The sequence below is a fragment of the Kwoniella bestiolae genome, chromosome 3 (genome assembly GCF_000512585.2).
Source record: "Kwoniella bestiolae CBS 10118 chromosome 3, complete sequence".
In the NCBI taxonomy this organism is placed as follows: Eukaryota; Fungi; Basidiomycota; class Tremellomycetes; order Tremellales; family Cryptococcaceae; genus Kwoniella; species Kwoniella bestiolae.
The window spans coordinates 571180-586272 of NC_089243.1; the positions used below are offsets into that span (position 1 = coordinate 571180).

The 15093-nt window shown below is 47.8% G+C and overlaps 7 protein-coding genes across 7 annotated transcripts; 5 read left to right on the top strand and 2 right to left on the bottom strand.

Annotated features, from left to right (window-relative positions):
• Nucleotides 1–193: 193 nt before the first annotated feature.
• On the bottom strand, nucleotides 194–2019 carry I302_104890 (uncharacterized protein; the record flags this gene model as incomplete). The annotated part of the gene is made up of 7 exons (XM_019195610.1): nucleotides 194–516; nucleotides 608–1216; nucleotides 1281–1435; nucleotides 1501–1538; nucleotides 1622–1646; nucleotides 1756–1827; nucleotides 2006–2019. 7 exons carry the CDS (start codon nucleotides 2017–2019, stop codon nucleotides 194–196), a joined length of 1236 nt encoding a protein of 411 aa, XP_019042433.1.
• A 653-nt stretch (nucleotides 2020–2672) lies between these two features.
• Nucleotides 2673–4637, top strand: I302_104891 (uncharacterized protein; the record flags this gene model as incomplete). The annotated part of the gene is made up of 4 exons (XM_019195609.1): nucleotides 2673–2712; nucleotides 2782–2833; nucleotides 2915–3541; nucleotides 3665–4637. The coding sequence occupies 4 exons, from the start codon at nucleotides 2673–2675 to the stop codon at nucleotides 4635–4637; spliced, it is 1692 nt and encodes a 563-aa protein (XP_019042432.1).
• Nucleotides 4638–5245: 608 nt separating this feature from the next.
• I302_104892 (uncharacterized protein) lies at nucleotides 5246–6360 on the top strand (the record flags this gene model as incomplete). The annotated part of the gene is made up of 3 exons (XM_019195608.1): nucleotides 5246–5743; nucleotides 5831–5856; nucleotides 5955–6360. The coding sequence occupies 3 exons, from the start codon at nucleotides 5246–5248 to the stop codon at nucleotides 6358–6360; spliced, it is 930 nt and encodes a 309-aa protein (XP_019042431.1).
• Nucleotides 6361–6724: 364 nt separating this feature from the next.
• Nucleotides 6725–7919, top strand: I302_104893 (uncharacterized protein; the record flags this gene model as incomplete). Its single annotated transcript, XM_019195607.1, has 3 exons — nucleotides 6725–7219; nucleotides 7307–7332; nucleotides 7511–7919. The coding sequence occupies 3 exons, from the start codon at nucleotides 6725–6727 to the stop codon at nucleotides 7917–7919; spliced, it is 930 nt and encodes a 309-aa protein (XP_019042430.1).
• A 496-nt stretch (nucleotides 7920–8415) lies between these two features.
• On the top strand, nucleotides 8416–9840 carry I302_104894 (uncharacterized protein; the record flags this gene model as incomplete). Its single annotated transcript, XM_019195606.1, has 4 exons — nucleotides 8416–8695; nucleotides 8878–8932; nucleotides 9018–9093; nucleotides 9184–9840. 4 exons carry the CDS (start codon nucleotides 8416–8418, stop codon nucleotides 9838–9840), a joined length of 1068 nt encoding a protein of 355 aa, XP_019042429.1.
• Nucleotides 9841–10588: 748 nt separating this feature from the next.
• I302_104895 (uncharacterized protein) lies at nucleotides 10589–12955 on the top strand (the record flags this gene model as incomplete). Its single annotated transcript, XM_019195605.1, has 2 exons — nucleotides 10589–12481; nucleotides 12698–12955. The coding sequence occupies 2 exons, from the start codon at nucleotides 10589–10591 to the stop codon at nucleotides 12953–12955; spliced, it is 2151 nt and encodes a 716-aa protein (XP_019042428.1).
• Nucleotides 12956–13620: 665 nt separating this feature from the next.
• I302_104896 (uncharacterized protein) lies at nucleotides 13621–14061 on the bottom strand (the record flags this gene model as incomplete). The annotated part of the gene is made up of 1 exon (XM_019195604.1): nucleotides 13621–14061. The coding sequence occupies one exon, from the start codon at nucleotides 14059–14061 to the stop codon at nucleotides 13621–13623; it is 441 nt and encodes a 146-aa protein (XP_019042427.1).
• Nucleotides 14062–15093: the final 1032 nt, after the last annotated feature.

Consider the following 15093-nt stretch of genomic DNA (forward strand, 5'->3'; position numbering starts at 1 on the left):
AATGAAAATGGGGTATATAAAATGAAGTAAAAGTGAGAAACGATGCTATGTGAAAGAGAGTCAATCTATCTACAATGATCTCTTCTCATCTCATGTATATGCTAAAGGATGCGAACCGTACCCAACAAGTTACTGAATTTACTCTGCAATCCAAACCAAACCAAACATTAGCACCTAATCCACTTCAACGACATTAGTAGGAGTAACAGAAAAACCCACGTTGAGCACATTGTACACCGGGTCTACCATCCTCATCATCCTCGTCCATCTCATCCCCATCCGACGCCGCGGATCTTCGTTGTCTATCATTAGGTTCTTCGAGAGTGACTTCATCCATGTGGACCTTCTTGCCGAACTTTTGGATATCTTTTCGTTTAGGTAAGGCCTGTTCGAGTTTTGGGATGACGTCCACTGGGAGGGTATCGGGGAAGACCACGTTGAGTCGGACGTAGAGGTCTCCGAGCTCGTGATGTCTGTAGGAGGGCATACCTTGACCTGAGATTACTTTGAGGGCGCCTGTTTTAACAACATAAGATATCAGCTAAAGTCTGCGCCAAAGATGGAGGAACCATTGGAGTTTAACTGATAATGGGTAGAGATAACTCACCAGGCTTGATGATTTCTCCAGGGACGATAGTCACGTGCAGCGCCCTCTCATCCAGATGTTCGATCGCAAACTCCCCTCCACCGAGCGCAGTGAGAAGATCAATCTCAGCCTCGCAATAGAGATCATCTCCCTTCCTTTGGAATCGTTGGTGTGGCTTCTCCTCCAATACAATAACGACATCTCCAGGGACGATACCAGGAGCTTGATCCGATTCGCCTTGGAACTTGATCTGTTGTCCGGATTTCATACCTTTATCGATGTGGACTTCCAATACTTTCCTCTCCGAGATGGTCTTCTTCCCATTACAGTTCTTACATCTATCCTTGGGGTTCATCATCTCTCCGGTTCCTTCACATTCTCCACAGGGTTGTTGGATCTGTTGCATCATTGGACCCAACTGTCTCAACATGACTTTGACTCCTCGTCCCTGACACCCTGTACATGTTGATACCGCTCCCTTCTTACCACCCCTTCCTTCACATGATTTACAGATCACAGATTTGGATAGGGCGAGTTTTTGCACTTTGCCTTTGTAGAGATCTTCGAGTGTGACGCTGATTCGGTGTACGAGATCTTTTCCACGTCTTGGTCCGGCGTTCCTTGATCCGCCTATAGAGCAACCCCATTGTCAGTTGTTGACATTCGTCGCTTATCTAGGTGTGCAGCAACTCACCACCACCGCCAAAGAATCCACCACCACCACCAAACAATTGACTGAACAGATCTTGAGGGTCCATTCCACCGCCCATACCACCACCACCTTCTAATCCTGCTTTACCAGCTTGATCATATATCGCTCGCTTGTTGGAGTCGGAGAGGACTTCGTAGCTGCGAAAGAAGCAATGTCAGAGACACTACGCTCTAATAATGTCTAGAGGAAGACTGCCACTCACGCATGGGTAAGCTCCTTGAAGTGTTCTGGATCACCACCCTATTCAAGATAAATCAGTCAGCATTTCTGTCCAATCCGACCAGTAACCGCGGAGGCGCTGCGGGCTCATCCCCCCTACGAACTTTATCGGGATGAGCTTTGAGGGCCCTGAGAAGGAGGAGGAGGAGGTCAGCATGGAGGTAGAACAACACCGAGAGAAGGGAGAAAGAAGGAAGGAAGGAAGGAAGGAAGGAAGGAAGGAGGGGGAGAGACTCACTTCTTTCTATAAGCTTTCTTGATCTCTCCATCATCGGCATTGGGAGAGACACCAATGAGGTCGTAGTATTCGCTGGGTATGTACAGACATGGTCAGTGAGTATTCATTGAGGTATACAACAATATAGAGCTGGGTGAAGGAGGAAACGGGGTGGCCAAGGGAAGGAAGTGCACGGCGGACTCAAACGAGAAACCGCCACTGATCCGAAGCCATAGCAGAGGTCCGGTGGTGACAGTATCGAGCCACTCACGTCTCAGCTACCATCTTGAATATATCTTAAATTGATCTAATGTGATGAAGGAAGAGGGAGAGGAAGAAAGAGTCGTATAATCGCTCTACAGATGATATCGATTTTTGTTTTGAGCTTCGGTGTGTTCAACGTTCGTTGAAAGTACGCGTTTCCTCGTTTTTATCTACTGGCTCGGTTCGGTCTTCGTTGCGTCGCAGTCTCCTCGCTTGATAATCGTCGAGAATGAGTGGTGAGTTGGGTGGTGAGAGTATATGATGATGAAGTACAACTGAATAATTTTCTGCTGAATAACTTCTTTGTCTTTCAGCTATAACGTAACCTTGCCTAAAATGCTTGACACCTTCGGTCAGATACCGACTAACACCATTAATTCTGGTAGATTCCAAAGATGAATGCCACATCCACGCTTATCTACGTATCTCCGATAGTGCTTGATGCTATCACCACGTTGTGAAGATGACTGGATTGGGTATTGATGATTACGTATTACCAAGTAGGATGATCGGTTACTGTACTCTCCTGTTGTTATTGACTTTTGAGTGTCGAACAACGTCAAGAGGAAGGGTATGAACATAGTTGAATCTGATATAACCATAGCTTCATCATCACCGACACAAGGCAAAGGAGAAGAGATCTACCAGAGACCGAAGCTGGCTCTCACCACACAATGGCTATTCCTACTTCCCCACAAAGCCAACAGCAGACAAGTGAGTCTTCAGTCTTGTGATATCATGACGCGATTTCTTGACATCCACTGACATGACCTATGAAACCAGGTGACGATGCCATAACGATACTAAACCACGTAGCCAAGACCAACAAGCTAGAGTAAGTCTAGTGATCCATCCTACCCGCATTGCTCTCCACTCCGCTCTACGACAGATGTTCATAGCTAACCCCAACCTACAGCTGTGGATGGCCCACACTCAAAAGTACCTTCCAATCCACCCTAACCACCCACCTGGAATTATACCACTCCAAAGGGCCCCTACGTCCCTACCGACCCCCTTCCTCCTCCTTCTCTCCCCCAGTCGGACCAGAACCAGAACCTATCAAACTCGATCCCTCGGAGGAAGAAGGGGAAAAACCACCCTCGGAATCACTCCTTCTCTCCCCCTCTCCCCAGACACCCGAAGCATCCACCCAACCTAACCCCGTACCTCGCTCAATAGACGTTGAGCCCTCCGCTACCCCCTCGGCTGGACGTCTGGAAAGTCTGACCACGCAGGATGACTTGAAACCATCAACGACCGGTGGATTGGTGATACCTCCTTTCCCACCACTCGATCCAAATCGACGGAGAACTCAGATATCTGGTCCGTCATATTCTGGAGGGACCATCATATCTTCGCCGAGGAGTATTAATGGGATGAGAGGTGGGGCACAGAGGATAGTCACTATTGGACCTAGTGTTTTGGAAGACGAGTATGATGAGGAGACGACCATTGGAGGGAAGGTCTTGCGTGGGTGGATGGAGTTGGATGAGGCGCAGAGGGAATTGGACAAGGTCAGGGGGATGCTGGATGACATGGTAGAGTGAGTGTTGACCCCGTACATGGTCCCATTGTGACAGGGTATACCTATCTGGTCGGAAGACTTGATAACATGCTCAAATGGTATTCGCGAGAAGCTAATCACATATGTTTCGTACCCACTTAGCCCCCCATTCACGATCCAACGTCTCTCCGAGCTTCTCCTAGAACCTACAAAGTACTACTCAACATTTGGCAAATTCATCCGAGCGGTCGAAAAACTATTACTAGTAACTACCAACTGGACCGAACCATCCTACACCCCACAGCCAATATCATCATTCACCCTCCCTTCCACCTCTTCTTCCAAATCGACGGAAAATGGCTATGGGTATGATCTCGAATCGACGATGCCTCCTGGCTCGACCACGCCAATGTTCAGTCCCATCCCGTTCTTATCCTCCAACCCTCCATCAGATGATTTGGGTTCTTCCTCCTCGAATGGCCTAGGGGGAGGAAATAAGATATCATTGGATGATGGGCTGATGAGCCCGTTGATGTTGGAGGAGAGCGGGATATTTGGATCGTCTGCCAATCCTAGATCACCCACGCCCGAACCTGAGGAGAGTGAGCCGACTCGACCGGAGGGAGATAAAGATGTGGATATGGAGGTAGAAGAGGACGAAAGAGTAAAAGTCAAATCGCCCGATACGCCCATCCCGCCACGCCCTAAAGCTGCTCAGGGCCAATACACACAGGATGTCGAGCACGAATCTTCTGATCCAGGACATCAGAGTTATCTGGGTAGGGTCGATGAACTAGATACAGGACCTATCACCTCGCCTAGTACACCTACATCGCAGGATCAGGTCAAAGATGGGCAATCTCCATTGAAGGGGAAGGGTAAGAATGGACATGGGCATGGACATGGACCAGAGGAGATACCTGTTCCAGGAACGGGAGAGGGGGGAAATATGACTCCTCATGGGATGAGCGAGAAACCCGTTCCGATTAGTAGTACCACTGTGCTGGATGAGGATAAGGAAAAGGAGAAGAGGACGATAGCGGGTCTGCCTAGGTCGTCGAGCGAGAAGAGTTTGAGGGAGAGGTTTGTTAGTGCTTCTGCGGATGAGGGAGAGGGGAAGAAGGAGGTGGAATAGGAGGTGAATGATTTATAATATGGTTCGTTTGGCGAAGATGGTTGGTCAAACAAAGACGATCTCAAGATAAACCACCAATGATAACCAACTAGGTGGAAATCAGTTCTGAGATCGGACTTGATCAGGATTGAAGGACGCCGAGCAAAACAAGGGATGTCCGGCGGTACAGCGATGTTGATTGGGATGTTACCAGCACGCTCTTCGTCGAATTGGAATTGTATATTGTAGCTTAGATGAGACGATCAATCACTGTATGCAAATGACATCAAAGTATCCGGGAGATCCATGAGGGGAGATGATTTGATGACTTGTATACAGTACTATGCGCAGATCCCTTCGGGCCGGCTTCGGGCGCATTTCTGGATAAGATGAATAAAGGGGATGAAGGTAGACAGACAATCAATGATGTCACTTTGAGCATCAAAATACTGTGAGAATCAATCGTTCAAACACGACTTTCTCCATTGTTCTGACCTTCGTTCGACTAAATCTTGTAGATTCAGACTGATGATATGTGAGAATGCACATAAAAATGTCTTAAACCATCTATGATAAGTCGTAGTACACCTATTCATCCCAACCCCAACTCAAGCAGAACAACGAAAGCCATGCGGATTCTCCTAACTGGTTCATCAGGTATCGTAGGCGTCTACGTCCTCGCCTATCTCCTCGAACAAGACCACAAGGTGATCGCAGTAGATCGAATCCCTCTATCTAATGCTACGAGGACCTCCCTCTCATCGAGGCATCCTAATCTCCAGGACCTCCTCGAAGAATATCTAGTAGACCTCACGTCAATCGAGGGCGTCAAAGTCCTTTTCCAGAGATACAAAAACAACGACCGAGATACTCCTTCTCCTCGTTCAAGGGAGATCGAGGGGGTCATCCACCTAGCAGCAATTCCTAATCCAGAGAATGATGATCCCCGGATAGTACATAATGTGAATACCTGTATATCATATAATGTTTTATACACTGCTGCTGAGCATGGTATAACAAGGATGGTTCAGGCTAGTTCGGTCAATATTACGGGATTGTCTTTTACCACCTGGGGTAGACAGGGGTTCGGGAGGTTGCCTATTGATGAGGAGGAGGAGACTCGGGGCGTGAGTGCTTTTCTGTGGACTTCTCTTCGGTCTATTGTATTTTAGCTGGAAGGTCGAGGGCTGATATTTTTTTGAACGGTGGAATAGGAAGATCCGTATAGCTTGTCGAAGCAGTACGTGCTATCCCATATCCTCTTCTTCCCATCACCTGTTCCTACCAGCTAAGCTAATCCCAGCTGATCATACGATGGCGATCGTACCCATGATACAGGATATGCGAACTCCAAGCTACCTCCCTCTGCCACCTCCACCCAGACCTGACCATCGCGTCCTTAAGGTTACACCATGTTCTAGATTCTGCGCCGGACTATCCACGTGAACAGGAATTATGGTGTTGGACCTCCTCCGCCTCAGCAGCAAGAGCATGTCTGTTAGGATTGACACAAGCAAGATGGAAAGGACACGAGGCGTTTTATATCGTGGAGCCTGAGATCGCTTGGGGTGGCAGTTCCCCTGAGATAGGTGCTTTGGCGTTGCTGGCCGAAAGCGAATGGAGTAGACCTGGGAGGTTTGGTAGGGTGGAATACGACTGGTGGAATGGCGAGGGCAGGGAGAGAAGGGGGTTTTGGGATTGTACGAAAGCTGAGAGGATGTTGGGGTGGAGAGGTGGGGTGTGATTTGGGATTGTGCCTTGATACATGTTGATATATGTTTAGGAGGACTGGAGATGATCAGTAGGAGAGAGCGGATTGATGTAGGTGTACATATACAAATACATTGGTGATGTGAGAATACATTCATGATCTCATGCAAATTGTAAGTTACTCGTCTCAACGCACTCCGTTAGTATTTACCGTTTAGCCGAGAAACACGCCGAGCTCGAATGATGTCACCGAGCTAGTAACTGTAAGCAGCTTACCAGGAATGTCAACTTTGCGCGCACGAGAATGTACTGTACATGATAGACACATACAGTACATGAACCACACCCATCACATCCCCGAGCTACGACCACTACCACCAGTCCCTACACCACCCACCATGCAGATCCTCCTGACCGGCTCATCAGGCGTAGTGGGCACCTACGTCCTCCTCCATCTCCTGAAAGAAGGACACAAAGTGATAGCTGTGGATCGTATCCCTCTTCCCCCGACGACACTCACTTCACTTCAGGGGACATACCAAGATTTGGACGATATACTCAAAGTCGAAGTGGTAGATCTTACCTCAATAGGAGAGGTTATATCCCTTTTCTCCAGATACACCTCTCCGCCCGACGATACCCCATCAAAGAGTAGTAGTATAGACGGAGTAATTCACCTGGCAGCTATACCCCATCCTGAAGGTAACGACGCTAGGTTCGTACATAATACGAACACGTCTATATCTTATAATGTATTATACACCGCTGCGGAACATGGGATACGGAGGATCGTACAGGCAAGTTCGGTGAATTTTACGGGGCTGGCATATACCAGGAAGGGGATGCAGAGGTTTGATAAGCTGCCTATTGACGAGGATGAGCCGAGCCATGCGGTGAGTCTAGCTCTTCCGATGCATGTTGGAAAGTAGGAGATGAGACCGGATGGAAAGTTGGCTGATGCGCGCTGGTGGGACGAGTAGGAAGATCCCTATGCATTGTCGAAACAGTGAGTTTTGCTCGGTTCGTCCGCTCATTTCACTCTGCTCGGTATTTTCCAAGTCAAGCGCATCTATAGAAGAGGCACCCATACAAAATTTGGGATCCATAGTAGAAGGACTAGACGAGAATTCGCCAGAGCAGCCCTAATACAGGGATGATAGCTAACACACTAATCGCCAAAATAGGATATGTGAGATCCAAGCTCTCTCCCTCTGTCGACTCCACCCCTCACTCACCATAGCCTCACTCCGATTCCACCATGTCCTCCCCACCCTGGCTCAAGCGGTGGAATGGTCTCGCGAAGAAGAATTCTGGATGTGGACCTCATCCCTATCTGCCGCTCAGGCATGTATAATGGGACTGACCACACCGCAGGAGGGACGTTGGAAGGGGCACGAGGCGTTCAACATCGTTGCGCCGGAAATTGCTTGGCGAGATGCAACGGCGGGAAGTTTAGAGTTGTTGGGGAAGAGCGAGTGGAACGATGAAGGACGGATTGGGCTTGTAGATAGGGAGTGGTGGGAGGGAGGACGGAGAAGGGGGTTTTGGGATTGTACGAAGGCTGAACGATTACTTGGGTGGAGACATGTGTAGGGTGGTGCGGTACAGATGGGAAGACAGTGGGGAGGAGATGGTACCTATACATTAATGTCATGTTGACCATGTACCATCCATGTGATGCTTGTGCAGCATGTACGCATGAAAATGGACTGCTTCTTTCCGACTCTGACATTCCTTGTCTAGTACGAGATAGACATTGAGTTCAGGGTCCAGTCGCAGTCGCAATCCCAATGTTGATCCATTTGCATTTGCCACCCAACTTGGCATAAAAGTGAGACGCGTCGGGGGGTCAGTGGGTCAGTGCGCAGAGGGTAGGTGGTGGATTATCGCACGTTTCATATGTTACTTGGTTTGAGAGTGGATCACTACTCGTATATATGATGATCCTTTTTTTTCCTTTTCAGACTACTCAGTATATATACATATAGACATATAGACGGAAAGAACATGGACCTAGAGTCATTTTTAGAGTGTACAACAACATTGTAGAGATTGCACAATAACCTATCCCCTTATCTATCTGTACACAATGCCATCGTCATCATCACTCACCACCCCCCTCCTCTCCCTCTCCCTCCACTCCATCTTCTACCTCACCTACTCCCTCCTCTCACCCTACTTCGATACAGACCGCAAGAAGGCCTATATCCTATCATCGATATCATCATTCACCATGACCACCTTATCTATCCCCTTCTTCGTTGGTTATCTCACTAATGGGCTGGAAGGGACATTCAAGGATGGACAGGACGGGTGGATGGGAGGTGTAGGGTGGTTCGGGGCGGTGTTCTTTGGGGTTTATTTGTTTGGTAAGTTCTCGCTGAAAAATTGGATGATAGCTTATGCTTTGATCTGTACTTGTAGCCGATGTGAGTCGATTTGCTTTATACGAGTATGGATGATGGCGATACAGTCTGATAGGGACGATGTGCAAGTGATTAAGAGTGAAATGGGACATTGAGCTGATGCGATCTGGTATAGCTTAGTATAGGTTATATCAAGTATCGTTCCCAGGTGGGATTGCTGACTGGGTGGATACATCATACGTGAGTACACTATCATCCTCATCTTTACGTATTTCTAGTATACGACTGACACGCCGACTCTTGATCATTCGACGATGTTACACAGCGTATACATTGGTCTGATGTTTTATATCGTACATGCTGGGATCACACCTGTCTTCCTGATGGGTGCAGTCATGGAGGTAAGTTGTACTATCTCCTTTGTCGCTACATTACCCCTCCTTGCATCTGCTTCACAACCAAACTAACGCTTCTTGATCATACTCTCGCAGCTCCCAACTTTCGACCTGGCCATATCCAACCTCTTCCCCTCAGTCCGAAACGACCTCCGATTCCTCTCCTCATTCTTCATCTTTCGAATCCTCTTCCACATCATCTATCTCGTCGACTGCGCTAGACCCTCCTCCAGAGCATTCATGGGAGGTAGTTGGATTCCCACGGTCATGCTCGGGTTGGCACTGCTCATGCACATGACATGGTTCAGAGGCGGTGTGACAGGATACATCAAGAGACACTCAGCCTCTCAAGTCAAGAACCAGAAGAAGACTCAAACTGAGGTTACGGTTGAAGTCGAAGAAGATCCAGTGATTTCCATGGCATCTACCATGGATCGACATATCTCTTCTGATCTTCTTCCTCCCTCTGCGCCTATGTCGCCTGATGAATCCCCCCTGGTCACTCCTCGTACACCATCTCAAATCCCTTTCCTATCTACCCTGAACATCCCTGCGATATCGCTTCCTACAGGTATCATCGATTTTACAACCTTGAAGGAAAATGGGAATGGGTTCAAGGAAGCGGTGAAGCACAGGTGGGATGAGCAGAAGGAGAAGTTCGTCGCTGGACGGTCGAGTCGAAGGAGACTATCGAGGAATGAAGGGAGCGAGGAAGAGGTGGTGGTGGTTAGGGAGGTTGAGGTGGACGAATAGGAGTATGATATAGATATAGAGTTTGTACTGTTGGTATTACTCGCTTATTTTCTCGTAACTGGATGTTTCTGTTTGTTTTCGTTTGTATATATGTATTTGGGACTTTGTTGTGCTTCTTTGGACTGTCTGTGCTGTCGATGTGTTCGTTCGTAGACCTAGATATAGACTGGTAGATGTTATACTCGTATGATACATGACGATACATGATGTTTTGCACGACTGCTCTCGTTCTAACTTTTAACACAATGATCTGGCTGAGTATAATGAATTCAGGGTACCAGTAGTAGTACTGTTAAAAGATCACGCACAGACCCGGTTACCTGTGGTTTCCGACTGGTCCACTCTGTACTTTGTCCACTCGGTCTGTCTAAATCGACTAATCCTTCCTTGCTTCCTTCCTTTGGTTTCTGATTAGTCATATATATATATTCACTATATTCATACAGTTTGATCTTCACTTTCTTTTCTCCTTTCCTTTTCCTTTCCTTTCCCTCTCCCTCATCGACGATCATCCCCATCCTCATCCTCATCCTCTCTCTTTTTTCAGATCCTCAAAGTCTTTTTCCCCTCATTTTCATTCCTTCCTTCTTATTTTGGCGTTTACACGGTACCAATCGAACCATCAATCATCTCAAACCGCTTTCCTCTTCATCCACTCAACGTCCCTACTCATCTTTCTGGACAACCCCTCGTCCGAAGATATCATACATCCAACTCAAATCAGCTCACAAAACCCACCCAGTCTATCATGTCATCCTCCTCCCCCGCCAGCCCCAATGCTCCAGGCGACACCTTCCTCAGCTCGGCCTACCGCAATCTCTCCAAAGACTCTTCCAAGCTCGACAAACTCATGAGTCACGTCACCACCCACGCCATGGTGGAACAGTTCCCCGCCTTCGCCGGACAATGGATATACCAAAGTGACGCTCATGGTAATACCCAGTATGTGAGATTGGATCAGATCGTCGATACCAATAGTAGGGAAAGTGGGATTAGGGGGAGGTTGAAAGGGAATTATCCTAAAAGCATCAAGCCTAAGGAAGAGGAATTTGAACGTGAACGCGGTCGAGTGGTTATCAAGGAGATGGGGAGTGAGGAGAGGGATATCGCTTATATCCTTCCGTTGGAGGAGTATGAAGTGACTACTCAAAGTCCTGGAAAGAAGAGGAGAGGAGGGAAGAAGAATAAGAAGAGAAAAGGAAGGAAATCGACTGAGTCTGCTAGAAGTAACTTGGAAGAGGACCAAGGAACGATAACGATGGGTATTATCAAAGTTGGTGACGATGATGGAACAAGAGAGGGGGAAGCAGATGTGGACGGCGTATTGGGCAGTAATAGTGATACGAGTGTAGAAGGGGATGAGAAGTCGTCTGTAGTGGTAGAAGGGAAAGGAGAAGGAGAGGTCCAGCCAGTTCAGGTGCCTCAGATCGAAATTTTACCTGGTCCTAGCAAAAATGACGATACACAAGGTGATATTCCAGAAAAAGAAACAGAACCCGAAATCGAAATTTCTTTGCCACCCCTACACAACGAGGAATCTCAAGGGCCAGCAAACACGGTTACAATAAACACGAATATCACTCAACATCAAGCTGACGATATCATCCAACCTGTTCCTACTTATACACCACAATCTTCCTCACCTATGATAGTTAAACTTCCACCTTCCAGACCGGACTCAACCTCACTGCCATCTCAAAGACAACATCCCTTCCCAGATAACATCATCTACTTTGGCGATATCCCTACTACATATTTCAACTCTTCCGAAGTAACAGAGCAGCCAGAATCGGAGCCCCTCTCTATCTCGCATTCTAACCTCAGCTCAACAGTCGACGAGAGCATTGTCACTCCCCTCTGCGAATCTTTGGACACCTTCTCACGTAGTCCCGAGAGAGAACTCAGTCGTACTTCAACGATGTCGAATCCTACTCCTCCTCAAAGTCCCCCGAGTGGCGACGGGGGCATCGTACCTGCGACAGCGATAAACATGCACAAGATTATCTACTCAGAGCCTACCTCAACGGCTGAGCGACCACCCACTCCACCTCCCGAGGTAGATGAGGACGAAGAAGATGGCACGTTGGTGTTCCCCTCTGATCCTCCTAAAGTCAAGCCTCCGACTACTTCACATCTCCCCGCTCCTACGAACCTCCCCACCCCTTCATTAGACATCCCCCCCACCCCATCAATCACTCTCAATACCCCTACATCCCCTGCCACCTATATCTCCTCAACTCACCCGTTGACCTATTCATGGACTTTACTTTTCTCCAACACCTCACATCAGCACCAGCCTCAGCGAAAAGTATCAATGCCCCCGCTCTCACCCCTCAATCCCCTCAGTAATCACCCCAACGCCTCGGACTACTCTTCCCATCTCATCACTCTCTTCCAGGCGGATAACCTCGAAGACCTGTTCGGAGGATGGAAAGCGCTCCGACGAAGTATTGCCAAGTCCAAGGGTCGAGTCATCGAACCGTTGGGCGATACCAATTTCAAGGATGGTCCTGGACTGGGTACTCACATGTTCCAGGAGGATTCAAACTTTCATTTCTTCAAGTCGCACATTCGACCTATGTGGGAGGATAGGTGGTGTCAGAGAGGTGGGAAGCTGATGGTATCTGGTGATCCTAAGAGTGTAAGTGTTTTGGCTGGATCATCTCGTCAGCAAGGGGTGCTGTTCGACTATCGTTCTCTTTGTTTGAATTCTCTTCGCTTCTCCTGCATCACCCCCTTCATTGACTCCGTCACGACTGTCATCCTCGACCTCGATACCATTTACCATCCTCCCATGTCCAGGCATTGATTTCTTATCTGGTAGGATATGAGCTGACGTGATACCCGCTTTGAATAGATGGACGATGTTTTCTTTGATCTCATCCTGTCCTCGATATCCGGTGATCTGGAGGAAGATGTCCCTCCTCCGCCCTCCTCTTCATCGACGATCTGCGGTATCGCCTTATCTCGAAGGAAAATAACAAGAATCGAAATTTGGTTGGGCGGGGAGGGTTCAGCACCTGATAAGAGGTGGATCGAACAGATGAGCAGATATTTGGAGGAGAAATATGGGGAGTATAAGGTGTATGGGTATAAGTCGTTCGGGAAGAACTGAGGGACGACGAAGGGGATGCGGGATCATGTCAACGAAGATGAAGCCGTACCTGAGGAACAAAGTTGTATATAATTATAGTTCTTTAAATCTAGTACACTCATTCAGACATCCTTCAACCTCGATAAGAAGTAAAGGTAGAATGCATTATGGGAAGTAGTGCGAGGTCAAGGAAAGACTTCTCGCGCAACAGTATAGAGGAGAGGTCGAAAGGGTCGATGACTAAGTTGAAGATGTGAACTGGTAGACAAGATAAAAGGCATCGAGTAGACTGAAAAGTTGTATATAAAGAGAAGTAGTAAAGCATCATCACAATCATCATGCATAAAAATGTACTTTATCTCCATACACGACCACCGGACCAACCACCACTCCACCACATCGTACATGACTTGACCAAGAAAACAAGTCAAGATCTGCCTATCTACCAGAGGTTGGAAGTATCGCTCATGTATTTGCCCGTCCCTTCCCTGTTGAGCTATTAGCTTGGCTTGGAATTCTGATATATCTGGTGAGTCGGACTCTGGTCCCGTGTGCATCATGGTGAACAGATGGCCTTACCACACTCTAAGATGTGAGAGTATACATTCTGTGCATATGACTTGGCTGGAAAGATCAACATACGATATATAAATAGGCACAAAGAGATGCACTGATCGACTCTTAGGTTAAAGCTTCGAAGTCAGATTCTCCAACGTCATCCCCTGACTCTCCACCAACTTTCTCATCTCGTGATAACCGACATACAATTCTCCACCGTCATTGCACGCTTGAGCTTCCCTCTGGGCATCCTCCGAGGGAGCGACAATCTCGCCATTCGCCCACCTTTCCCATGTGGCTTGCACATTAAGCGTTCTTAGACGATCCGTCATGATGCTATAGTGTACGTCATGATAATTCGACAATGCCTTATCATACCTTTCCTTGTCCCCCTTCGAGACGGTACCATCCGTTCCAGGTGTTTCCCCAGACTCCGCTTGGGATTCCAGATATGGTCGGAAGGGTGCAAATGTCGACACGAGACCCCCCAAAGCTTTGTGGTAATTGGTGAGGTCGAGGGTCCACTGGTGGGTGTGCTCTAAAATGTATTTCTGCTCGTCTTTTGGCATCGAATTGAAGTACCAACCTGAGGGATCAAATTGCCACACAGAACAGATAATCAGTCAGCAGACTATACTCTACAGTACAGTATACGGCAGATGATGAAATGATATTGTTGTCTCATAAGTGGATCAGGAGATCACTTGCCTGGCTTCCTTTATTCAGCTTCTTGTGGTTGTGGCTTTTCGTCTTCTTTTCCGTCGGTCCCTGTCAAGTAACTCCTGATGGATCCGATCACAGCAGCAGGTACGGAACATACTGTATTCAAAGAGGATCTCGCTAGGGAGGCGGTGAGTTCATCCATTGTGATTGTGCGGGGAAGTATTGTGCTGTAAATTGAATAATGCAGTATGAATGCCCTTGGGTACTGTAGGAATATGGGAAAGTTGGGAAAAGACCCAAAAGAGCATTCTGAAAAGACCGCACGGCTGACTTATATACCATTTCGGGCTCTGCTGCTCCACGGTGCATGATTCACCAAAACACCTTTTATTCTGAAGTCTAGGTGTTGAAAAGCTTCGGAGCTCTTTTGACCTCCCCTGCGTTATCTGAACGGATCGAAAGAAACCAGAAAATTGAAACATGTACAGTATGACGATGCTAGACGTCTATCCTTTCTGTGCTTCTTGTTGCGCAAGTTCCTTCGTTCCAAGACGTCATGCAGTGCAGCCAACAGGTGTACGAGCGAACCAATGCGGTCGGAATAGCCATAGTCGTGTTTCAAGTTGCGATCTCCCGGCACCACGCCTGAAAAGTACAGGATTGAACATGTCGGTCATCAGGAGGGAACATCTGACAGACAGAACCAGAGATGGCAAGGGGGGAAAACTCAGTGTTAAGAAGGCTAAGACATAGGCATGGTAGTAAGAAGTCGAGGGGCTCGACTCCGGAAATCATCTTCTCCGGAGTCATTCCTCCTTCCCTGAAACATTCTTGTATCGCATAACCATGATTGTAGACCTGACCGCCTTCATGTCTGGAGATAGTGTCCTTCAAGATGTCCCCTCGCCATTCGCCCACTGTTCCTGATTAAAGATGTG